This window comes from Harpia harpyja, chromosome 5 (genome assembly GCF_026419915.1).
Source record: "Harpia harpyja isolate bHarHar1 chromosome 5, bHarHar1 primary haplotype, whole genome shotgun sequence".
Lineage (NCBI taxonomy): Eukaryota > Metazoa > Chordata > Aves > Accipitriformes > Accipitridae > Harpia > Harpia harpyja.
The window spans coordinates 61,576,643-61,603,622 of record NC_068944.1 but is presented as its reverse complement, the minus strand read 5'-3'; the positions used below and the strand labels follow the sequence as shown (position 1 = coordinate 61,603,622).

Below are 26,980 nucleotides of genomic sequence, written 5' to 3'. Positions count from 1 at the left end.
TAAAATCAGGGTAGGAACACAGTGGAAGTTTCTCATACAAAGGATAGGAGACCATTTAAAGAGCATTTTTGTAGACTGTGTTTGTATGAGTCAAGTCTGTGCTCTTTTTCTTTTTAGTGGTCAATTGTTCTGATCCTGGAATTCCTGCAAATTCTATAAGAGAAAGTAAAATCGAACATGGAAATTTCACGTATGGAACAGTGGTATTTTATGACTGTAATCCTGGATATTTTTTATTTGGATCTTCAGTTTTAATTTGTCAACCAAATGGACACTGGGACAAACCTCTACCTGAATGCATTAGTAAGTAGATAATGTGTATGCTTCTACAAAGAATGTGGACTAGACTAGGTATTATTTTACACATTTCCATCAGTCTCATGACAGCAGTTAGAATCATCATATTTACATACATTTGTGTGTGTGTGCAGTAATGATGGAAGGTCTCAGTAGCAGCTGAAGTAGCACAGTTATCTTGTTACTGTATGTAGCAAATAACATAGAAACCTTGAGAAATGTAATAACCAAAACAAACATCTCTGAATGCTTCAGCACAACGATCCCTGATAGCAGGGATAGAAGGTCAAAACATATCTGTTGAATTTGCCAATACATGGCCTCCATTCGCTACAAATATAATCACACTGAAACTTAAAATCTGTAGTACCCAATTATTGACTTATGTCACTATAGTACTTTCCGGACTTCTCATGTGACAACCGCAAGATCAGACTATCTGTGAAGACAGTAAGCAAATAGTAATGGCACTGTAGAGCACCAAAAATGTCCTCTGGATCCTGTCCTCAGCTTACCACACTACCAGATGTACCTGAACAGCATAGTCATATGCACCCTGTCCACTAAGGCACATGGATCAACACAAGGAGGTTGTTTTTGTTCCAGCTTGTCATGAACAACGTTCTAACTGTGAGGCAGATATAGCCACAGATGTTTCATAGGTTTTTAATTGGCTGGGACCACTGGTTTACCCAGTTCTCTATAAGTCTATGAAAAAGGTTTTGGTTTAGGATCAAAATTTCTCTCTGAGAAAGGCTGAAAGCTTTTTTTTCTAGAGATTAAAGAGAAAACAGGCTAAGGGTTCCTTATTCACGAATCATGGACTGATATTTGCAATATTGTAGATATTAGTTCTCAGTTTTACTGTAATTAGTCTTCCTTAATTGAAGTTTCTCCAGTTCTGCTATTATCTCTCTAAAATAAAAAATCTGAAACTTTATTTCTTATTTCTGTTAAAACCTTTATTTCTGGAAGTTTTCCCTTTCTTTGATGGGATAAGTAGCTTGATTGCAAGTCACAGTTAAACTTATAACAGAGTCTAACGGTTTCACATTAAATTTTAAGGTAACATTACCATTTCAGAAAGATAAATGTTACTTAATAGTAACATATCTCCAAAGAGAAAGAAATTCTAGAGGTAAAGGCGTAAAGATTTCTTCTTTCTATTTTTGTATTTTTATCTCTTAGTCTTATTTCAGAATCGTCACAAGTAATTTAATAGTACAGATATACTCTTCCTTTAAGCTGACCTTTGGGAGTAAGAGTGCTATATGTACTTTTGAAAGGGCATCCTCAGCTTTATTTGTGTCATTTATATAGAGTGGTCAATGAATTCTAACCTAGGCATTATCCATGATAATCCTGCAGCTTATCAAAACTTATTCTGATGCAGCTACTGAATATTTTTTATAAGAGCCTTTCAGCCTTTGAAGTGTTTTGCAATTTGTTTCCCTTTTGGACATATGCAGAGCAGTCATTTAGTAGTCTGCACATTTTTCCACTGTAAGAGCAATGGAAAAGAAGTGGAACGCTTGCTGGATGTTTTTCTTTGACCCAGGTTGGATTATTTTTTTTTGACATAGCTGGAATTCAATCTCTAACCAGTCTCAAAGAACATACCTTTTTTTGAAATATCGCTAGAAAAATGGACAAGAGACATGGTAACAAGGGAAAAGTTGTTCACCTGTAAAGTGACTCAATTCCTTTGAAATGTGTTGTAGCTAGAGTACTTCTAGCTACTATAAATCCTGTAAGAAGCAGAATTCAGTGTTGGCCTGTACCATAATGCCCTTTCAACTCCCCCTTTGAATTAAAGACTTTCAGGGGCATACACTACTTAGGCACATGTTCCTAGTAAAATACTTCAAATTTGAAATGTACTCAAAATGGAAGATATATTTGGACAATATACCTCAAAGAATTCCAGCGACCATATCAGGGGTCTTTGTACTGTAAAGTATTCTCAATATATTTCTGATAGACATGCTCTGATTTGTTATTTTTAAGCTACTGAGATGTGAGTACACACAATCCACACCTTCCAAGCTTGAAATCCAAATAATGTAGATTGTTTTTTTACTGGTGCCTGTGTCATCTTCTCAATAATTCTATTGCAGCACCCTATCCTGACATTTCTTCCCTCACAATATGACATATATAACCATTCCCAGCTGTCAGGTAGAATGATAAGAATTGTTGACAACTGCACAGATTAAAGAAAATTCAAGTGTATTTTTTAATTCAGTAGTCAAGAATTAGGGTATAACATTTGTAAATTTAATTGAGCATACGAAAATTTAATCAGGCTTTAACCTAATAACGATGTAATTTTACTGTAAGTCATCACATTTGACCAGAAGAGGATATGAATTTATACTTCTGTTTTTCCAGAATGTCATATATCTCATCCATAATCAGTACTAGCTATTTTGTTTTGGGGGATTTTTCAGGGAAAAAGAAATAGCTGTTAAGATGTCACACTGGCAAAAGAATTATTTGCATATCTTTCTCTCAGAATTTCTCTTTTTTTTTTCCTAAGGAAAGTGAAGTTTTGGTGTGACAGAAATTGATTGATAATTGTCCATAATAATGAAAAACTATGATTTGACCTGACATTTTTACATACTCTGAAGAAGATTAATAGTATTATTCTCTTTTATTTTTCTTCTTCCTTTATTATTTGTTCTTTAAATCTGAATCAAAGTTCAATGTAAAATTAAATTTACACACCTATAAAATGTCCTGTGCAGCTACGTGATGGAACAGGACTAGATAGCTGGCAGATTTTTAAGGACACTTTCCATAGAGCGCAAGAGCTCTCAGTCCCCAGGTGTAAGAAACCAGGAAAGGAAGGCAAGAGACCAGCATGGATGAGTTGAAACCTACTGGTCAAACTAAAGGGCAAGAAGGAAATGCACAGACAGTGGAAGCAGGGACAGGTATCCTGGGAAGAGTAGAGGAATACTGTCTAGTTGTGTAGCAGTGGGGTCAGGAAGGCCAGGGCATGGGTGGAGCTGAACCTGGCAAGGGATGCAAAGAATAGTGAGAAGGGCTTCTATAGGTATGTCAGCCAGAAAAGGAAGGTCAAAGAAAGTGTACCACCCTGATGAGTAATACTGGAAAAGTGGTAACAATGGAGGAGGGAAAGGGTGAGGTACTCAATGACTTTTTTGCCTCAGTCTTCACTGGCAACCTCTCTTCCTACACCTCTCGAGTGGATGGACCGCAAGACGGGGACTGGCGGAGCAAAGTCCCTCCCACTGTAAAAGCAGATCAAGGTTACCGGCTGTATGTATAGGAAAGCCCAAAACTGAATGCTGTAAGGTACCAGTATGAAATTAACTTTTCCTCTATAACAACATCTGAAAACAGCAAAAGAATCAATCAAGAAAAATACAGATAATAAAAACACTCTGAAAAATTGTGAATGTTTTTCAGAAGAAGAAATAGTTTCATTTCATTGAAGCCTGCGTGACCAACATGCCTTTTTATTGTCTTCTAAGTTAGCCTTCTCTACAATCATACATAATTAATAGTAGATTTTATTTATAAGTAATTGATTAAACAAATAACATGCTAACAGCAAGTGCCCAGTTTTTGTAAAGCTGACCATTCTGACCATTTTACTCAAAGTCCTGCAAGCCTATAAAATGCTCACAGGGGTCAGTGGCACTAGGTAGGAAACAAAATCAATCAATCACATACCACGTTCCTAAATCCTTTGTGGGGTTGTCAGGAATGTTCTGCACCTTGCAAGTTGGACTCCTAAGGGAACGTGTCATTGAACACAGATCAGTACATGTATAAATGTAAAGCTCTAAGACTTAGAATAATCATTAGAGAAAGATCATCACGCATGACTTTGGTCATATGTTGTATTGTACAACCCTTGTACTGTATCTGAAGTGCTAGGCGATTGAATCCATCCTCAACCCTCATCAGGCTTCTGATCTGGCTTTTTTTTTTGATAAAAAAATCCTGCTGAAAATGTTATGGTATTGAAGATGATGAAGTATTGATAAAAACTACATTTGTATGATTTAGGGGGCTGTTCTAGTACTCTGGTATTTGCAGCTATAATTTGTGGTTTTCATGATGCATAAATACAAATATCTTTGGCCAAGATACGCCACATGCCATGGACAGGCGTAAGAAGAAAAGAAATCAAACATGCAAGGCTAGATTCATTCTTTGAACAGAGTGAACTTGGTTTATGAATTTTAACTGTGCTTTTCCTGAACTCGACATATTTAGCTTCCTTCTAAATTAACTCCTTACTCTGAATTCTTAAAAGTTTTCTCTATATTAATTCCACATGTGAGGGGGGTTCTTTTGTATATTTTTGGTATGTGCTCTTAATCCTAAAAGACAGACCAACTATTTCTTTTCAATACAGAACTTCGTTTCCATTACATACATTGTCCATGTAGATAATGTTCTCCATAATGATGTATAAGACCTTTTGTCATTTTACTTTAGTCTTATGGAGTAGCTAGCTTCCTCTTGATCTAGCCAAGGTAGCTTCACTGTTACTTTATACAACTTTCCAGTAGATAGGAGGCTGCTACACTTATTTCAGTGGTGTTATCCTGATTTTAGATCAGGTTTTTATTCCTAAAAAAATTACTGCTTTTGACCATTTATAGCAAGAGCCACTTATCATAGTTTTCTGTATCAGAGGCAACTAAAGGACAAAAGATATCATGCTAAATTTTCCCATTTTCTTTTCTGAGTTTACATACTTCATGACATTTGAGGCAGTTAGCAAAATTGTGTGTGTCTAAGCTAACTGATACCCTTACGTGCAATCTGTAAGTGGAAATCACAAAAATGTCAAGATTCAGAGTACTAAAAATTAATCACAGTATGGAAATAATTACAATTATTGATCAAAATTTACTCAATAAACAACTGATAGGGAGTTTATCCATGACCATTTCTAAGATTAGGATCCTATAGAAATTCCCTCCAATCTCTGTGCAATTAACATCAATGGATGATGCCTAGGAATATGTTAAAAATATGTAAACAAATATTTTATTTATGCAATACAATATTTTAAGTAACCAAAACCATGAATATGAAATTAGTATATTAGCATTAAGGTTCATAGAAAATTTAGCAAAAATGATCTTGTTTATAAACCTAGTAGACTTCATGACCAATGATTTGGGAACAGTGGATGAGAGATGAAGGTCTGCATATTCTCCACCTCAGCAGTGACTTTGGCAGATACTGTCTTCCTGTATTTTTTCTCCGAAGAGTACATACATGAGTGTGTATTTGTGTGTGTGTGTGTGTGTGTGCGCGCGCATGTGTTCATGCCATAATGATCAACTTCATGAATGAGTGTCTTTGGACATCAATATCTATATCTAAAATACCTTTTCGACATCTCCAAACATTTGTTTCACAGCTTTTGGTCTGTAATATATTTGCATTTCTAATCACATAATGTGTCCCCTTCTCCCAAGTCCTAAAAAGGTCAGCCTCTTCACAAAGTTTATGTATGGAATTTTGAAAAATATAACTACGATCTGTTTAATCAGTGATAATAACCTTTTTTTATCTCCAATAATTATGCATTGTAGTGATTGACTGTGGCCATCCTGGCGTTCCTCCTAACGCGGTCCTGTCTGGAGACAAATACACATTTGGGTCTACTGTTCATTATACCTGCACAGGTAAACGATCGCTGTTAGGGCAGTCATCTCGTACATGTCAGTTAAATGGACACTGGAGTGGATCTCTCCCTCATTGCTCAGGTAATATTTTTTAATTAATGAGAGTTCCCTGAAGTTGTTTTGAATTTACTTTGATTTTATCAGAAGGCCATTTTAAAATCTGGAAAAATCATGTATAAAACTGAAGTACTATTTCAGTAGAAGTAAAAAAAGTAAAATCAAAATAAGTATAAACTTGTAGCAAGAAAATAATTTGGGAGAAGTAGGCTTCCTTAATGACATTTAATACTAATAGGAGACTGCACATTCAATAGAATGTTAAAGGAACTGGTTTGTTTTGAAAATATTTTCTGTGTGACTTCTGAAGAGAGTATTAATTTCCACAGGGAAACCTTGCATTTCTTCAAGATGATGGGTTAATTTATTTTTTTTTAATTTCCAAAATATCTACTGACTTGATTACACCTCAGATATATCTTAATTGCATAATACATCCATCATTATAATAAGGCCAAGTGGGCTCCACATAATTTCAAGATAGGATGCTTGGTTTTTGAGGGAACACCATCTAATCCTTGTAATAGATTAGCCCTCACCGAAGTCGAGATATGTTTTCTGAAGAACTTAATGCTTAGGAATGTTCTGTTTCACAACTTCAGTTTGATTCATTTTTACAGCAGTGATCAAGTGAAAAACAGAAATCCAAGTCACACACTAATTTGGGCTTTGGCTAAATCCCATTTCTTATCTTAGAGCATGTAAACACAGATTGTGATAGAGATTAATCATGTTATCAGTTTTAATTCTCAATAAATACTAGGAGGAGGTTCTTTCTTGTCATGCTCATGTTTCCATTAAATAGTTTAAAGAAATCAGTGGGGTTTTGGACCTTATTCAGACCTGTGTAGTTCAGACTACTTAGATATCTTCAAAGGCAGAAAATAGGAAGAAAACAAGCAACAAATTTTTTCTTGGGTTAGAGCTATGCCAAAACAAGAGGTGAAAAATAACCGATACACAAATCTGACAGTACTGCTATACTAGTTTCACACTAAAAATCCAAGGTTCTTTACAACGTTAGCAAATCATAGAATGGTTTGGGTCAGAGACGACCTTTAAAAATCATCTAGTCCAACCCCCCAGCCATGGGCAGGGACATCTTCCACTAGAATGATAGAATCATAGAATGACAGAATGGTTTGGGTTGGAAGAGACCTCCAAAGATCATCTAGTCCAACCCCCTTGCAATAAGCAGGGACATCTTCCACCAGACCAGGTTGCTCAAAGCCCCATCCAACCTGGCCTTGAACACTTCCAGGGATGGGGCATCCACAGCCTCTCTGGGCAACCTGTTCCAGTGTCTCACCACGCTCATCATTAAAAATGTCTTCGTATGTCTAACATAAACCTACCCTCCTTCAGTTTAAAACTGTTGCCCCTTGTCCTGTCACTACACGCCTTAATAAAAACTCTCTCTCCATCATTCTTATATATTTTATATTTTGAAATGCTGCAGTAAAGTCTCCCAGGAGCCTTTGCTTCTCCAGGCTGAAGAGCCCCAACTCTCTCAGCCTTTTTGCATAGGAGAGGTGTTCCAGCCCTCTGATCATTTTTGTACCTTCCTCTGGACCTGTTCTAAGAGGTCCATGTCCTTCTTGTACTGGGGACCCCAGAACTGGATACAGTACTTCAGGTGGGCTCTCACATATTCAAATCCTTTTTTCTTAGCTCTTGCCTTCATTTCTTTAGTGTATTCAGGTATAAACAGATTATGTCAGCTGCAGTTTCAGAATATGCATGTTTTTACAGCCTATGGCACAGAAATGGTTAAAAATTAAATATTAAAATAGTGTTTCTTGGTTAAAATCTTGCACTAAATTCCAAAGGGTTGGAAGAATTTTTCAGTATCTGAACCTTCCACTGCAAACTTTTAGGCAGTGGTTGCAGACAAGGACAATCTAAATGTTATTATCTTGCTCTATGAGTCCTTCTTCATTCAATAATCTGCTATTACAACCTAAAATGTGACAGAAACTAGAAAATGTGAACATCTAATCCCTTAACTTTCTACAAATAAAATCAGAGGGAAATTTGCTGCAATGAGAACAAAGATCAAGTTCTTACAACCTTTGATGTTTAGAGCTATGCACCAGAAAGCAAACCTTAATGTAAACTAATATTACTTAATAAATAATGATATATTTATGTGAATTGGAAATTCAAACTAGGTTAATAAAAAATGGGGTTTTTTAGAGCTAGTATGCGTACTTATTTGTTTTGGGGAAAAAAATCTTCTTTAGGTATAATCTAAGGGTACTTATTGTAGTTTTCCATAGTCTTCATAAGAAAAAAAAAATCTAATTTGTGAATTAAAAAAAAATAAATAGACAAAAATATCAAGGAATACAAATAGGAAGCCTGGAAATGTACATGAAAATATCAAAGAAACATTCCTGAAAATAAAACTATTATATAATCATCCTGCTAATGAATGAAATAAGTGTTCAAATATCTTGGGATAAGCATTCATGAGGTACATGAAAATCCTTTTTTTTCTAATGATGATTTTTGTATCCACAGATAGGAAACTCTAATCAGATCTAATTAATTTTTCTCAATACATGAAGAAACATTTCTTTGACATAGATTGAAATGTTAATCACAGTAAATCAAATTGTTACAGAATACAAACTGTTATTTTCTTCAGCTGTACTATACCAAAATATAATTCTAGCTTAGGAAAAATTTGAGACTTTGTTTTCAAAGTGTATATCTGAAATGCTTTCTCATTTTAAAATAATTTGCAGTTTACCGTAAGAATTTCCATATTTTTAACCTAAAAATATGTGAAATCATTAGCTTTCATTATTAGCCTTGATAACTTGATTTCTTCATTTTTAATGCATATTAAAGCCTTAAACTTTGTATTTTTTGGTTTAATAATAAATAAATAATATTTATTAATAATAAATAATATGGTATGTTAATCTTATTAATAATAAATATAGATATTAATAATAAATACTATAGAATGTTTGACTGACAAAAGATACAGCATGCTTGTCCTTTTCATATATGGAGAAGAATTCAAATGGAAAATGCTAGGTCAGCAAACATAAGGTAACCAATTTTGTTGCATCATCCCAAAGACAGTTTGCTTTTTGTCACATGGCACTTTATATTTCACATCCTAGAGCTAGAAGGAATTGTCATGTCCCATTGATATCTACTGGCATTCAGAAGTAGTTTTCAGTCATTACATGCATATCAGCTGGAGTCAGAAATCTGCAGCAACTTAGAATTCTTCATAAGTGCAACAATGGTTGTGTACTTACTTAAGTGGTCTAAATACCCTCCTTTTCATTAAGATTAAATGCCAACTGAGAATTTGTTACACCTGTGGGTGAAGGATGGCTCATAACTGGCTGTGAAAATCAGTTAGTTGAATCTCTGAATGTTCTGTTATGATATCATTGATTATATCACTGTCACTTCCTGGTGTGATTAGTCATTTAGAAAAATTATTTCTGTAACCTTCAATCAAAAGAGCTGGCGGTTAACCTCCCTAAGATTAAAAGAGTAATAATTCACGGCAATCATTAGGCATTAGGAAAGAACACATGATTTCATTTACAAGAGGAATATGTAATTTATACTTGGCACAGCAAAAAGCCTGTTTTCATTTTTTCATCATAAAATTATTTTAGGCATAATGCCAAGTAACTTGCCAAAAATGGAGCTGTTGCTGTAGAGATTTTACAAGTATAGAATAATGAATAGGCCCTGTCCCAAATTCTTCATAGTTTAAATAAATAATACTGGAAAATATAAGATATGGATTCCCGAAATAACAGAAAAAATCTTAATCTAGGACATTTTTAAATTATTGTAAAAATACATAGCAGACTATTTTCAAACTATAAGGATTTCAAGTCACCTAAGTATCTTGGACATGAAGTATTTTGAAAGCTTGTAAAATTCTTTTACTTACTATAATTTGGAGCTATTTACAGTTGCTTTTTAAACAGGGCAGGCAGGCTGCTTTACTGATCTGTGTCACATAATGAAATGGGTAAACAGTGAAGACCCTAAACTTTTGAGTTTGTGATTTTGAACCAGACAGTCAGCTAACCCTTATACTTATTTGAGTTGTTATTTCTGAAAGCATTAAAATACATAGGACCATGTACTTTTTGCACATACATGCTTTAAAAGTTCACAATGTAATAGGCATGACTACATTAGTTTGTTTGATTACTCTCAAATGAAAGGTGTCAGTTTAATCTTGGTTAACTTAAGTAATGATAAAATTGACTCCTAAATTAGTGAGAGTGGATCATAATTAGCCTACTTTGTCAGCTGCTTCAGCAACGGGTTGGATAGGTAGTGTGAGCTGCCAGGTTTGTTCTCTTATGCTTTTCCAAGCAAAGTTCCGCCCTTTTCTTTGACTCTCCAGATGTGCCTTCAGACTGAGACTCCATAGCTGCATTCTCTTTTCCCACAAGCCTATAGGAGTTGTGCAGATCAGCTCCTGTGAGGTGCTTAGTTATATTGTTTTTCAATGGATTTGTGGGGAAAGAGGGAAGCATGGCCTATATGAAAGGAAATAAAAAGTAGTAAGCCTGACCTACAAAACTGCAGGTTGGCACATGAACTGCCTTCATAAGTGACAATAATATAGTCAGCTTCTTGGACGTATTGGACTAAACCAAGTATTTGCTCATACACCATAATTCTCAGTGCAAAGTAAGCTAGTTCTGCTCTTCTTCCTTTCACTATTCAGTTCTGTACATGCTTTTGTTAGTAAAGAGATGTGTCCAACCAGTCACTACAACAGTATTCTTTACACACATACAGTGCCAACCAAGGCAAGGGAAGCTCTGTTTTTCTCTGCATCTACAGCTCCAGGGTCCTAACTTCCTAGAGAACCCCTAGATAGTGAGTTTGTCACTTTTGGTTTTCTGGGTACTTGGAGCAGACAACTTTATTTACTACTTCTACGTAAGAATTTCTGTTATTACTACTGTTTAAGCTTAGATAAATACCAGAAAAGTATGGGTATTCCACAGAAAGCTTTCTTTAAATAATTTTACAAAACTTTTGATATAATTGTCTCTAATGTGAAGCTCTAATATGACATTCTTCAGTAGTTGAATTAAAGCTTTCTAGCTGATTCATAAAATATTTCTTCTTTATTTACATTAGTGTAACTAAGTAGAAAATAATGCAGATATGATCTCAAAAATATTATGATGTTTGAATTATTTTGTATAGAAGACTGTTCAGTTTATTTGCAAGTTGTCACAGAAAAGTGTAAGCTAAATATCTATGGGTGAAAACCTGAACAGTGCAGCTCCAAGAATTCTAGAATTCAAGTCTTTTGTGTTGAAACTCAGTAATACAATATGCCTTCATCTCATTACATAGAAAACTAGCTTAAAGACCTTTAAAAAGATAAACCAGCAGATCCTAAGTACATATTAAAAGATTTAAACAACTAACCTTCTGTGCAAATAGTGTTACCTAGAGCTTCCTAAAAGTTCTCACCATAAATGAAGATTTAGATGTATAATCTTAGATATTGTTATTATTATTATGACTATGTTGATTATTTTAACGTTGATATAAAACAGATAGTAGAAAACATTAACCCTTTATCTTAGAATTTGCTTAAACATTTCTAGCTGAGGGAGGTTTTTAGCTATCGGGCAGTCTTGAACTTTCAACATTTCTATAAATCAGGGAAATGCTTCATGTCAGATGTACATAAAATTGTTGAATAGAGCTTTCATTGAATGGTAAAACTGTTACAACTCTAATGATATCATAAAACTAGGAAGTATTTTATGAACACTTGCTATAAGCAAACAAGAAAATTATCTTTATGATCAGGACCTTGGTTTTCCTCAGAATTCGTTATTTTAAATAAAAAATAACCAAGGTTTTGTGGGTTTCTTTTTGTTTCCCTATTCTTGTTTGATGATTTTGTTACAAAAAGTTTAGCATGGTCTAAGGGGAATCTTGAGATAATTATAATTTCTGTTCTGTACTTACATAAAATAAGTAAAAAGAAATTATTTGAGAATCAAGTAATTTTGTAATTACAGGGACTCACACCCATTGAGATATATGTTTTTTTCTAAAAATATAAATATGAATTTATTTATAAATACATAGAAACATATATTTTAAATGCAGTATCATAATAATATTTCATATTTATTCTAATATTTGCACTCTAAATTCTAGGTGATACAGCTGATTCTTGTGGTGATCCAGGTATCCCAGGTCATGGGTCTAGAGAAGAAAACAATTTTAAAATTAAAAGCACCGTACATTTCAGTTGTGATATTGGATATATCCTCCATGGCTCAGAAGAAAGGACATGTATGGCAAATGGAAGTTGGACAGGAAGACAACCTGAGTGCAAGGGTAAATCACAGAAGATCCACTCTTTTTTTAAACTGTCTTGTTGAAAATGCTAATGAGAAAAACAATTTTACATTGCCAGTTTTGTGTTGTGATTGGTATCCAGTTGAGGACTGACCATTAATTTTGTTTTGAATAAGTTGTTACACCATAGCAATGGCTTGGCATCAGGTGCCAAATTTGAAATCAGTTCCTGGCACCCATGAAACTGCATGTTTTCAAAGTTTTGAGAAAAAAAAAGTATACTGAACTGTTTATTTCTTCTCAATCTTGTGTTAGTGTCAAATACATGTTATCCAGTACAAAAAAAGAAACAGAAAAGGAAATAGATAAGGCCTCTAGAACTCAATTTTTGCTGAGAGATTTTTTCCCTTAAAAATCTCACCATCACCTGACCTTTAAGTGCAGTCATTATACACCTGAATTTCAGAGAAAAGAGCTGAGTTTTAGGAAACTGTCAATGTCAGGCTTTCACTAGATACATCTATGTCATAAATGATTGGCTTAAAAATTTTATTTACTAATACTGTTGACATTATTATTTTTCAACAGAAAATGAAATGCTGAAACAAGTTTATTTGGAAAAAATCATTCTAGAAATTTCAGACTAGATGTATTATCAGAAAAGAAAGCTCTAACAGGATATTTATGCAAAATCATTTATTACCTTAATTATCTTGATTCAAAAATAGGAAATAATTCCCAACAGACTCTTCTTCAAAGTAAAGCTTCCTGAAAAGCAGAAAATAACTTGAGAACCTGTACTCTTATTTTCCACTTTATCGCTGTTGACTGTGTTATCTGTATGAAATAGTCATCTCATTTTAAAAACTTATTTTACAAACTGGTTTTGTAATATCCTTTCTGCTGAATGATTGCCATCCTGACATGATGTAAATATATACATGTGTGTGTTTGTTGGTATCTGAAGGATTATGCTTAGCCCAACTGAACTTTCTGCTGTTCTTCTTTGATCTTATCTATTACAGAAATGAATTACCCCTTTTACATTTTAAGATAATTTTGATGTTTCTTTTCCCCCTAAAAATCTCTTGAAATGATGATTCTGGTTCACAGATATATATATATATATATAGGTGTGTGTAATGCACACACAGGTGTATTGTTCTAGTTTAGGTCATATAGATTAGATGTATATATGTAATCATATAAGAAAGAAACATTCAAATTCCAAAGTTGAGCACTGAAGAACTGGGAAACATCAGGCTTACACCTGCCTATGAAATAATAGTTTGACTCTATCCTGTAGGTAGGAAATCTACTTTGGTGATGCTATAAATGCATCTGTATATTTAAAGGCATCTATAGATTTAAATTAAATCTACAAAGATAATTGTAGATCAGGCATTTCCTTATAATCAGGAGTTTGTCTTTGCAGCTGAACTAGCTTTCCTTTAATGCAGATTTTAAAGTTAAATTTGTAGGCTGTGTTTCCCTATGTACAAAAAGGTAGAAACAAATAATTCATGCCAACAGCTATTTACTGTACAACACATCTTATCAGTAGGTGGTGAAACTAGCATTTTTCAGGGTAACAGCAGGGATTTCTACCACATAATACTGTTGGTAGCAGGGTTGTCCTTAGACATTACTATTTCAAAAATAATCTTTACTACATTTTAAAAATATTTAACATTTTGCTTTATAGCTGTGCAGTGTGGTAATCCAGGAACAACTGCTAATGGAAAAGTATTTCGTATTGATGGAACTACATTCTCTAATTCAGTAATTTATTCATGCATGGAAGGATACATACTTTCTGGATCATCTGTAAGACAATGCACTGCGAATGGAACATGGTCTGGATCCTTGCCAAACTGCACAAGTAAGACACATCTCTAATCAATCGTCTTTGTTTTTCTGTCCTCTGAAAGACAATAAAGTAAAATATAGAAGTTGGATGGAAATAAATTAAGTCTTCAGCTTTTTCTTGCACTACTTCATACATAATTTTGTACATGAAATACTTTTAAAAAGTGTAGTGCTATGAGATGAAGAATATGTTTTTTTAAAGACAGACACATTATAGTAAAGTATATAGACTGCTGTTACAGTTTAAAAGAGTTGTATGGTTACATGATCTACCTACTTCAATTCTTTCCTAGTATATATTTTTAATCTTGTTTATGTTTTGTGGTATGTCATGTTCAGACATTATTCATTTAATTGCTTTTCTTCATCATGAAAACTTAGCAGTATAATATTCTGGTCTTCCAGAGGGCAGAAAATAAAAACCTTGAAATGAACGCTTGAGAATTCTTTTTGTCGTGACTCTGAGGTCAAAACTCTTGTCCCACTCTCACATAACATTTTCTGTTTGGCCTCTTCATTAACCTTATGCTTGCTTTGGTTACTCAGCTAACAGAAGCTATTTCAGCTTCTCTCACATTCATAATAAGCATTTTGCAACAGTTTATTTTCAAGCCCATCTGTTCCTGCTTTATTACATGTCCTAGTTCATCTTTTAGTAACAATTATGAAAATTTTATATTTATGTGACACATGAGACTGCCTGTCATTTTGAGGAAACATACCCTTATCAGAGGTATAGCAAACTGTTGCTTAAATTTTGAACTAGTACCCTAGTTTTTGTAAAGTGCTACTTTACACACTTATAGCAACCCAAATGGAGGCCAAAAGTAAGGTGATAAAGAAAACTTCTCCTTCTTGTGTTGTTTTTAAATCCATCTTTAATGGTAAGCATGTGAACAGCTGCTTTTGTAGTCAGCAAACCTGTGAGAGCCCAATGTTTTAGTTTATTTATTATTTTCCAAATTTATAATGAGAACCAGGTTAACTGTACCAAGGATAAAGGTGCTTTGTGATGGTAACTGCGTCTATATTTTTTTCTTGCATTTTAGAATGACATTTAGCTGAAGTACAGGCTAGAACAGTCTTCTCAAAAACACTACTCAGGTAGAAACTTGGGATTTTTGCTTAAAACCTAGAAAAATGTCTTAACAGAGAAAGTATCCTAATAAAACAAAGGAGTCATTGTGAAGATTATGTAATAGAAAAAAATAATCTTGATTTAATTAATATATAAGTATTTTAACTTTGTTATACAATAAATCTATTGACATTCCTAATACTCAGTTTTCTCTGTTATGATTACACATCTAAAAAGTATGTCCCCTTATATGTTTATTCCAGTGATAATGTTATTTAGGGGCCTTTAGTTTGATACATATCCCCTGGAGTGGTCAGAATATTAAAAGAACAGTTCAATGAATATCTTACCAAAAAAGGTAAGCACTCTGAGAATTTCAGCCTGACTCATTTCTGCCTTTTTGATCATTGCTAACTATTAAGTAATTCCTAATGGTGGGAGGAAGCACTACTATGTGCTACAATGTGTATCTAAGCTGATACAGGTACTAGCAGCAGCTCCAAAATACCCAGAAATGGAGAGGTATTTTACAGCACTGCATGAATGGCTGAGGTTGGCAGTCTCCTCTGGAGATTGTCTAGTCCAACCCCTCTGCTTGTGGCAGGATTAGCTAGAACAGGTTGCTCAGAGCTGTGTCCAACCTGTGTCCCTTTCTACAGACCTTTATTCTACAGTTCCCTAACACATCTAAATATAAAATAAAAAATATATATTAAAAAAAATAAAAAAAATATACTTCATCATACTTAACTTGCTATGTTCTCTCTTACAACAATATATCAATTTTAAATGACTAACAGATAATTAGCAAGAGTTAATGGACAATATTAGCTAAATAGGTAGTTAACAGATCATGAGTTAACAGTCCCCTCTCTTTCTCCTGCCAGTTTTATCTCCAGGTCTATAAAATAAGCCTGAAGAAGATTAGCTATTGTAAGGGAACAATTTGCTCATAATGACTTCAAAGCGTATCCAAAGCAGTAGAATTGGCAGTGCCAGCAGAATTTGTTGACAGGGCAGGTTTTATTTAATTTTTTTCCTAACTGTCCCTACCATGCTGTTGTGGCTTAACCCCAGTAGGCAGGTAAGCACCACACAGAAGCTCACTCACTCTCTTCTCCCCAGTGGGATGGGGCAGAGAACTGGAAGGGTAAAAGTGCAAAAACTTGTGGGTTGAGTTAAAGACAATCTAATAGGTGAATCAAAAGCTGTGCATGCAAGCAAAGTAAGTAAGGGACTCATTCACTACTTCCCATGGGCAAGCAGATGTTCAGCCATCTCCAGGAAAGCAGGGCTCCATGACATGGAGTGGTTTCTTGGGAAGACAAACACCATCACTCCGAATGTCCCCTCCTTCTGCAGGTTTTCTTGCTGAGCACATCATATGGTGTGGAATTTCCCTTCGGTCAGTTGGGATCAGATATCCCAGCTGTGTCCCCTCCCAACTTCTCGAGCAGCCTCCGCCTACTTGCTGACAGGACAGCGTGAGAAACAGAGAAGGCCTTGATGCTGTGCAAGCACTGTTCAGCAATAACTGAAACACCCCTATGTTATCAACACTGTTTTCATCACAAATCCACAAAACCATACGAGCTACGATGAAGAAAATTAACTCTATCCCAGCCAAAACCAGTACACATTCTCTCCATTTTTTACTATGACAAGATTTCCCAAAATTTGCTTATTGCCTGTTGCAGTCATCGAACCTCATGGAACCATTGCAGGTTTCCAGAACAGCTTAGGCAAGCACCTGCCCCAAGTGGCTGTCACAGGTGACACAAAGTAAACAGCAACCCACAGTGGATCTGGATGTTGGTGTCCATTTAAGAACCATGCAGTTTAGAGCTTTTACCTGCCTGATTATCTCACACTTCCTTGCTCCCCCTCAGGGTTACATTTGGGGAGTTCTCTGCTGTCCTGGGAAGGACGGGTTCAAAGTCCTGTTGGTTCATGCTGTGCCACTGCTCATATGAAACTCAGGTGTTAACAGTCAGGGTCATCCCCTGACTGATGTCCCCCAACATTTGTCTCCACACAGCTCTTCCTTTTCTAGGATCTTCCCCAAGTCCAGGATCTTTTCTTCAGTCAGGGTCTTCACCTTCTTTCTGGGTTCCAACACCCCTCTAAGAAGACACATAACACATATCGGTGTCCTAACTGGTTGCTCTGTCCCCTGTCTCTATTAATAGGAAGATTCAGGATATGCCACTAGCATGGTTTAACCCCAGCCAGCAACTAAGCACCATGCAGCTGCTCACTCACTCCCCCCCACCCAGTGGGATGGGGAGAGAATTGGGGAAAAAAACCCGTAAAACTCGCAGTTGAGATAAGAACATTTTAATAGGACAGAAAGGAAAAAGAAAAATAGAATTGGAATATGCAAAACAAGTGATACACAATGCAGTTGCTTACCACTCACCGACCGATGCCCAGTTAGTTCCCGAGCAGCAATTACCCTCCCCAGGCCAACTCCCCGCAGTTTATGTACTGGGCATGACATCACATGGTATGGAATATCCCTTTGGCCACTTTGGGTCAACTGTCCTGGCTGTGTCCCCTCCCAACTTCTTGTGCCCCTCCAGCCTTCTTGCTGACTGGGCATGAGAAGCTGAAAAATTCTTGACTTAGTCTAAACGCTACTTAGCAACAACTGAAAACATCAGTGTGTTATGAACATTATTCTGATACTAAATCCAAAACATAACTCTATAGCAACTACTAGAAAGAAAATTAACTCTATCCCAGCCAAAACCAGGACAGCCACTTTTGTTTAGTCCAGGTCTTATCAAAATTTACAGCCAGCCCATACTTATTACAGCTACCAAGTAATGGGCTGCTTCTTGCGTATCATTGAAAATGCTGTTTTTTGAGAGCTAACACTATAACAAAATAGCATAGATAATCTTATACCCCTTTAGACGCTGGGAGCCCCGGGCTGTGTAACATCGAACAAGACTCTGGCCCACATGCAGCATGCTGTGCAGACCTTTTCCATAGCAAAGATTCTCCCATTTCGGTTGGTCAAGCTATTATAGGATTTTCTTACAAGGAAACAACTCTATCATTTCTACAGTCAAACAGAAACAATGTTCTTATGAGAACTTTTTCTGCACTAGTAGATAAAAAGCAAGAACATGCAGCTGGTGTAATTGCTGATACTGAGTGGGAGCTGCCTGCAGCTCCTCTGTTGCAATGAGCTGACTGAGGTTGTGCCCTGCCCAAGGGATCTGTGCAGCACAGCACAGGTCTGAAGGCCGTGCTGGATGTGCAGCACAGTGCAGCGCAGGCCTGGGGCTCCTCAGGTTACCTGTATTGTGAATCACTTACTTCTCAATGTACAATGGTCTTCTAGTCAGGATCACTACAATAATTTAAGCTGGTTTTTGCCTACCACAGTGACTTCAGTGGAAGTGGTCCAACTCTGGGTCATTGCATGGTTTGGTGGGTTGACCCTGGCTGGACACAAGGTGCCCACCAAAGCTGCTCTATCGCTCCCCTCCTCAGCTGGACAGGGGAGAGAGAATAGAACAAAGGGCTCATGGGTCGAGATAAGGACAGGGAGAGATCACTTGCCAATTACCATCACAAGCAAAACAGGCTGAACTTGGGGAAATTAGTCTAGTTTACTACCAATCAAATCAGAGTAAGATAATGAGAATTAAACCAAATCTTAAAACACCTTCCCCCCACCCCTCCCTCCTTCCCAGGCACAGCTTCACTCCTGGATTCTCTACCTAACCGCCCGAGCAGCAGAGGGGGATGGGGAATGGGGGTTGGGGTCAGTTCATCACTGATCATCAGATTTCTGCTGCTCCTTCCTCCTCAAGGGGAGGACTTCTCACACTCTTCCTCTGCTCCAGCGTGGGGTCCCTCCCACGGGAGACAGTCCTCCATGAACTTCTCCAACGTGGGTCCTTCCCATGGGCTGCAGTTCTTCACAAACTGCTCCAGTGTGGGTCCCTTCCATGGTGTGCAGTCCTTCAGGCACAGACTGCTCCAGTGTGGGTCCCCCACAGGGTCACAAGTCCTGCCAGAAAGCCTGTTCCAGCGCAGGCTCCTCTCTCCACAGCATCACAGGTCCTGCTAGGAGCCTGCTCCACCGCGGGCTTCCCATGGGGTCACAGCCTCCTTCAGGCATCCACCTGTGCCAGCGTGGGGTCCTCCCCAGGCTGCAGGTGGATATCTACTCCACTGTGGACCTCCCTGGGCTGCAGGGGGACAGCCTGCCTCACCATGGTCTTCCCCACAGGCTGCAGGGGAATCTCTGCTCCGGCGCCTGGAGCACCTCCTCCCCCTCCTTCTTCACTGACCTGGGGGTCTGCAGGGTTGTTTCTCTCACATGGTCTCACTCCTCTCTCTGGCTGCAGTTTCTTGTTGTGCAGCAGCATTTTTTTTCCCCTTCTTAAATCTGTTATCACAGAGGCACTACCACCGTTGCTGATGGGCTTGACCTTGGCCAGCGGCAGGTCCATCTTGGAGCCCGCTGGCATTGGCTCTGTCAGACATCGGGGAAGCTTCTAGCAGCTTCTTACAGAAGCCACCCCTGTAGCCCCCCCCGCTACCAAAACCTTGCCATGCAAACTCAATACAGATGCACTGCTTGAGCAGGGGAGTTGGACAAGATGACCTCCAGAGGTCACTTCCAACCTCACCATTCTGTGATTCTCTGACTGTCTGACTCTGTGAAATTCAGAAAATGCCACTGATCCTGCTAAGTAGCTAGAACAGATTTCTTTTAGTTAAAGCTTTATTCCTATGTTTATGACAAAACAGTATCTCAGTAAAATCTAGGTGACCTTCTTACATCTGCTTTTGCTTTCTTTGAAAGTCAAATGCTGTAGTGTAACACAAAAGAGAAAAAGAATCTTTTCCTTACCACTCCTAAACCACCTCTATGAACAGTTCTAATGTTACAACACAGTAATGTGAAGAATGACTCTTTTCTCCTCCTAAGTCTTTTCTTTCATGCAACTCTTCTTCCTATAGTAAGATAAAAACTAGTAAGTACAGAAGGGCAAAAATACATGAAAGAAAATCAGGTCTGGGTTGTGTTTTTTTTTTTTTTGAAATATGGCTTTAAAAGTTAATGATAAGAAGTTAAGAATTTTGAGAAGGTAGAACAATCTAGAGATCTGCTAAAGTCATGGTGGCTCTTGCTGTGTAACAGATCAATGTTAAAGTGTCAGTAGCAGGAAAGGGTACAATCATTACAGCAACAGTGGAAGAAACAAAAAGTTTGTATTAATGACGAAAAGAAAAAAAAGAAGATTGTAAGGAAGGTGAATGAAAAATCTGAGAACATGGTTTTAGTAGGATTTAAATAAACAACAAAAATAGTTTTCAACAATGTGAAGTGAAATGAATTGATAGTTTGTGGAGCTCTTTGATCATTTATGTTGTATGGTGTTTGCCTTAAATTCTTAAGGCAATGATTTGAAATATTCTTCATACAGGGAAATCTAAAGAGATGAAACAAGGATTAGGGAAAAAAGGATAAAGGCATGAACATTATGTCGTAATAGAGTCAAAACAATAGCATACCTGGAAAAATATCAAGCATGATTTTAGTTGAATTTGCAACATTAAAGACAGTAAATGGAATATGTCAAATAAAGAAAGGTAGAACACGTAGAGTATTTGAATATACTTATGTAACTAAGAGAAACAGTTCTGTCTTTCACAGCTCTATATTTTTTGAAGAATGACAAAGAAAAATCTATCACTTTTTAAGTTCTAAAAAAAAATTAAAATTACCTAGTTACTAGGTAAAATAAAATAGGCTGATCTCCAATTTTCTTTATCACTGCACTAGCTACCTTTAGATTAACACAGATAACCCTGTGGTATGTTTTATAATCTCTTCTGTATCCATAGACTGTGATTGTGTGGGACTTTTTTTTTTTTTAAGATTTGATACATGCAGCTTAATTAGTATCTGCTCACTCAGAATGTGATAAACTGCAGAGCAGGCATACTAGATACCTTGGATTCTCACTTCCCCCGTTATTTAGATCAAGGGACCTGGCCAGAATACACTAGAAACATGTCATCATGGGTTTTCTCATTTCGGAAACCAGGATACAGAGAGGGTGCCATTCACATTGGTCATGCTTTGGCATTGAGTTAGAAGTGGCCAGGATGTGCTTTCTGCCCAGGAAACTGCCTCCCACAATTTTCCAGAAGTAATGAAAATGCTGTAGGGGGATTGTCAAGTTTACTATAAGATAAACTGTAGAACACATGGGTGCTGTATTTTGTATGAACTACATTTTTTTCCTGGTGTTTTTTTTTTTTCTTGAAAACAACAGCTTTTTATCATTGCCACTAGGGTTCTCAAGATTTCTGACTCTGAAAACTGTTCCAGAAGTTGATAGATCTAATTGACCACATCTGACAGAAACTTAGCTATTTTAACATTATTCTCAGATTATAATGATATAACTCTTTACTAACTCCTTGTGAATATTTAATCTCAGGAGATTAAATTTTCTCTTGACACTAGAAGTCATAAGAGGTTTTACAACCAATCCCACTCACTAAAGTACTGTATGCCTAATTTTGGCATAAGCCATGGCCCATGTTTGGGGGTTGCCTGAACATTCTCATCTGTTTAGGTACATAGTAACCATGTGAGCATTTACAGAGTGGGAGCTTTTTGCAGACATATATCTTAAATTTTCCAGACTGTCCTTTCAAGATGTACCCATGGAAATGTAAACTAAACAATAGATATCTGCTTCTTTAATAATGAAACTCTGAACTGATAGGAAAATTTGAGGGTATCAAAGGGTGGTAGTGACATATGGATTATTTCTTGTTTTTTTCTTTCTTTTTATAATCTTGAAATTTTACTGATCAAAATTGTACAGTCCATTACTTCTACTGTTGAACACATGTATTGATGTTCTCCAAATATAACTGTTATACAGCTCTACATGTTGTGTTTGGCAGCTAATTCAGATAACATATATGTTTACCTTCTCTTCTGATGGAGATAAGATTTATGATACTTTTTCCTTCTCCTTTTTTTCCCCAATAAATTCCTAGTTTTGCCCTATGTTTTCCCCCTCGCATTTAAATAAATCACATTAAGGTTTTAAAATCTGTTCCTCAACTGTTTATTTGCAGTTATCAGTTGTGGAGATCCAGGAGTCCCAGCCAATGGCATGAGATATGGTGATGATTATGTTGTTGGACAAAATGTTACTTATATGTGCCAACCTGGTTATACAATGGAATCAAATAACTCCTTAATTCGCACTTGTACTAGCAATGGCACGTGGAGCGGAGTAATCCCAACATGCAAAGGTACAACATTCATTTTGATTGTCGGCTGTTTCTTCTATGACATTTACATCCAATGTTTATCGTAATGGGTCAGCCAAATATTTCCACAGAAATCAAAACTTACTATGAATACACAGAATTGATTTTTTGGCTGCAGGAATGGTGACTTCATCCTTTGCTTCTTTTCCCTTTTATTTTTTCATACCAGCACAGTATGTTGAACCATTTTTTGTAGCTTCATATAACATTTTATTACTTTGCTGCTAAACTGAATTAGCCAATATGTAAATGATGGTTTAGATTTGTTTGCTTGTTAACGCTAGCATGTCATACCAAAAATGACCTTATATATGTCCCTGCCTTTACAAAAAGACCACTCAAGCACGTGATAGACACCTTTGGGCAAGGTCTGCATATACACAACTGAACTTTGTCAAAGGCAAATTGTTCTGGGTTACTCTATCCATAATACTAAGATTTTTCTCTGATCCCTCCTTCATTAGACGTGCACCTTTGAGCATCACTGTGCTGTATTAACACACTCAGCAAAAAGACTAAATCCTTCTAGCAAACTTCCTAAGAAACATTTTTCTGCTTCATGTTTTTTTCTCTACTGTGAAAACTGAAAGGTTTAATCTCAAGATCTTCCTTTTCTCTCTTTTACTAATTGCATTCCTGATTTTTCTGTTTATTGGAATTTTTTTAATGCTTTGTTAAAATTTAAACAGCAAAAAATCTGAATGTTACTGGAAGACCACCTTATCTGTGTCATCAGAACAAATTTCTCTGAGAATCATCTCAAACATCTTCTCTCTAGAGTCATTTTTCTCACTCTTCCTGATACCACAGCTGTAGAGAAGCAGCATTACCGTTTTGGTGTTTTCTTTCTGAGTTCACACTAATTATGTCTGATCTCTATTCTTTTAAAACTTAGTCGGCTAAGTTTGTACTTACTTTGTTCTCATCCATCTTCCTTCTGTTTTGTTTTCAGGAAGTACGGTTACATACCTGCTCAGCACTTCTCATTTTCCTCCCCTGAATTAATTCATCAAAACAGATCAAATAAATTTCAAATCTCCACCCCATTTGCAATTACATTCCTTGCTGAGTACAATTCTCCCAATATCTTACCAAGTCCAGTTTATTTCTATTCACCTTTGATAACGTCAGTTTTTAAGGTTATTTTCCCAATGCATTCTTGAGAATGTCAGACTTCGAGGTCCTCTTAACAATTTACTTTTTTTCCTATTTGTATTGTGCTCTTAGCCAGCCCAAGCTTTAGTTGCAAAACTGATTTTAAGAACAGAAGAACAGCCACACTGGTCCTATTGACCAAGAGTGAGTCTGTCTCCAGGAGTGGCTGTAAGCAAACAGCTAGAAGATCACAAGACAGAACAAGTATTTATGATATAGTCTCCCAGCCACAAATTCTTAAGGACTACAGGGCACCTAACGGGGAGCTGGACATCTAACTCTGATTTGATTCAAACAGAACCATACAAAGAAAGTTAGACTGTCAATTTTGGCTTTGAGTTTTTGAGTCTTTCTGGTTTTAGGTCATGCGTATTTATGGCTTGTATAAATACTAAATAATAATCATATGCAGAATCTCTAGTGTTCTCAGAATTTCATTCTACTCCACACAGGTTTGTGTGAGTGCACTAGGTAAGTTAATAACCCTCATTTCTTTGACTGTGTAATTAAAAGTAATAGATAATATGCAGTATTGTGTTTGAAATATGTAACAATTAGTTTTACTGTCAGGAGGAAGTGCCAGGGTCCTCTGGTACCATTTAGTTAAAATAATTGGAAAATGAACTGGGCAGAAAATGGATGTGTAATTGTGGCCGTGCCATTGAAATAGAAGATATAAATAATTCTTTCTCTTCGCCTAGTTGGAAAAGGATGCATGTTCATCTGCAACTAAATATTCAACTATTCAAGCACTGTCTTTTCTGCAGATTTGCATTTGAAATATACTTTCAGCTCTTAAACTGAGAAATGTTGCTGTACATATTTATGGTTAAATCTCTGACCAAAATATTTAGAGAGGCATTCTGCCTTCTTGCTGGCTGTTGTTTTATTTTGCTTTTTTCACCCTGAAATTCTGATATTACCCCTATTTTCATGCTACTTCTTCTGTCTGCTTTCCTAATTTTTTCACTGGAATTTCTTTCTTTATTATTCACCTCAGAAGTTAAAACATACAGATCTTTTTAAATGGACTAGTCATGAAGCTCTTGGAGAATGTGGACAGACTTTTGCTGCTTGGAGTACTTATTTTGACTTTCATTAAAGCATCATGGAAGTGTGGCAAAAGCTATTATGTCCTTTTCTGGGTTGGTTGCCTGTTGGGGTTTTTTTTACTATGAACCAGAGCAAGAGAAACAAAATATAAAAAATAGGGCCTTAAAATTTAGATTTAGTTTACTGGTTGGCAAAGGATTATTTGATAATAGTACTACTTTCATCCAGCATTCTCAAACAGCCATGAATGATGCTGCAGAGCACCTTTGTGGTGTAAATAGTTGAGATTCTCTCACTGAAGACTATAATAAGAATAGAGAAATGTTACATGGTGAATATTCTGCAGATCACATTCAAATACACTGTACTCCTGATCTAGTGCCTCTGACTTCTTTTGAGTCTGTAAGCTGGCAGCTGTCTGAACATAAGTTTAAAGGTTGTAAGTGCAGCATTTCATTTCCTCCATTCTTGTGACCTGTGTGTGTTCTCTGCTTTTAGCCACCACCTCTTCTCATTTATCCCAACTGTCTCCACTAAATTAAATCCTAGTTTCATTTGCTTTCTTTCTCCTTTGCTAGCACAGTTTCTCCCAACTTTTCTCTTTTTTAGCCCTTTTCTCTATTCTCATTCATTCTAGTAACTTCGACCTAATTTTCCCTCTTTCTCTTTTTGATTTGGATTTTTTTTCATTTAACTTCTTTTATACCTTTTCCTTCAGCTCTTAATTAGAAATTGCCTATTACTACCGCATTATCCAGTGAATAACACTTCTATGTTCATCACTACAGTTATGTCTTCTTATTTCTATTGTCCTCCTGTGCTGTTTTTCAGTCCTCTTTCCTACAACTGAGTAGAAGTTGTTTCTGTTTTTTCCTGGGAGGCCTGGAAATGAGAAGCTAGACTGCAATACTTCTTGTTGGCCTTCTTAGAGGTAGCAACACTGACAATTTCAAGAGGTTGCAAATCCTTAAATTTTCTCCTTCTAGCTAAAAGCTAGATGCTTTTTGGTGAGGAGCTATTCATGAAGCAAACACTAATCAAACTGTGGTACTTAGAAACAGGCTTTCAAGTCATATTTTGGAATAATTGTCCTGGAATTTCATCCCTGGGCATTAACATCTAGCAAATGTCTAAGCTGATTAACAGGAAGAAAGTATTTGACTATTACCACGGTAACTAAAGATAATTGTATCCTATGTTGTCTAAACAAACAAAATCATTTTGTAGTATACTACCACACGGATCTTAAATGTTGTATGCTTCATAGTCTCCATACTGACTTTTAGGTAGTCTTACTATTTGGTTTGGTGCAGCATCCTGTTTTATTTAAGACATTTCATCAATCAGCCACTGTCTCCTAAATGGAGGAAAGCAGAAGTACTAACCTCAGGAAATGTGGCAAGAATACAGTGAGGAAGATAGCATGTCCTGACTGTATTGTCCTCTAAAAAAGGTGAAATTAGCACATATGGTTCTTCTAGTAATTGTGTACACTGGGGATATTTACAGCAGCTGGGCCTAATTATTTTGAATATTATTGCAGCTGTTACCTGCCCAACTCCTCCGCAGATCTCTAATGGAAGGTTGGAAGGAACAAACTTGGACTGGGGATTTAGCATTAGCTATGTCTGCTCTCCAGGATATGAACTCTCTTTTCCCGCTGTTTTGACTTGCGTTGGGAATGGAACGTGGAGTGGTGAAGTGCCTCAGTGCTTGCGTATGTATTTACTTTATAGTCCCATATTTCTTTATTCAACTATAGCGCTTTTTTCGTCTTTAAAGTTTTCACCTTTTTTTTTTTTTTTTGGTCGTCTTTTTTCCCCTCCAGCAGTGGCTCAGTTCATTTCAAACCTGGGACAAATACAATCCTTCTGTATTTTTCAAAATTGTAATATAATTTGTAGATTGAGGAAGGCATAGGAATATCTGTAAACCCTTTGTGAGCATATAGGAAACCTTAAACAAACACAAAAAAATATTACAGGCAATGCGTACCAAATGATCCAAGGCAAAAGAAGATTAAGAGGTGCTGTCTTGTTTTCAGATCCAGCTACATATAGAATAGGGGAAGTTTCATTATAATCTCTTTTATTTGCTCATTACTCATCCTAAACTTTCTCTGATG

The 26,980-nt window shown here is 36.4% G+C and overlaps 1 protein-coding gene across 1 annotated transcript in view; it reads left to right on the top strand.

Annotated features, from left to right (window-relative positions):
- The window catches only part of CSMD3 (CUB and Sushi multiple domains 3), a 767,625-nt gene that overhangs the window by 701,310 nt on the left and 39,335 nt on the right, over nt 1-26,980 (top strand). The window contains exons 56-61 of the mRNA XM_052787755.1: nt 118-303; nt 5,889-6,062; nt 12,231-12,413; nt 14,080-14,256; nt 22,450-22,629; nt 26,399-26,572. Of these exons, the coding sequence (XP_052643715.1) occupies nt 118-303; nt 5,889-6,062; nt 12,231-12,413; nt 14,080-14,256; nt 22,450-22,629; nt 26,399-26,572 (1,074 nt within the window). The remainder of the gene's footprint in view (nt 1-117; nt 304-5,888; nt 6,063-12,230; nt 12,414-14,079; nt 14,257-22,449; nt 22,630-26,398; nt 26,573-26,980) is intronic.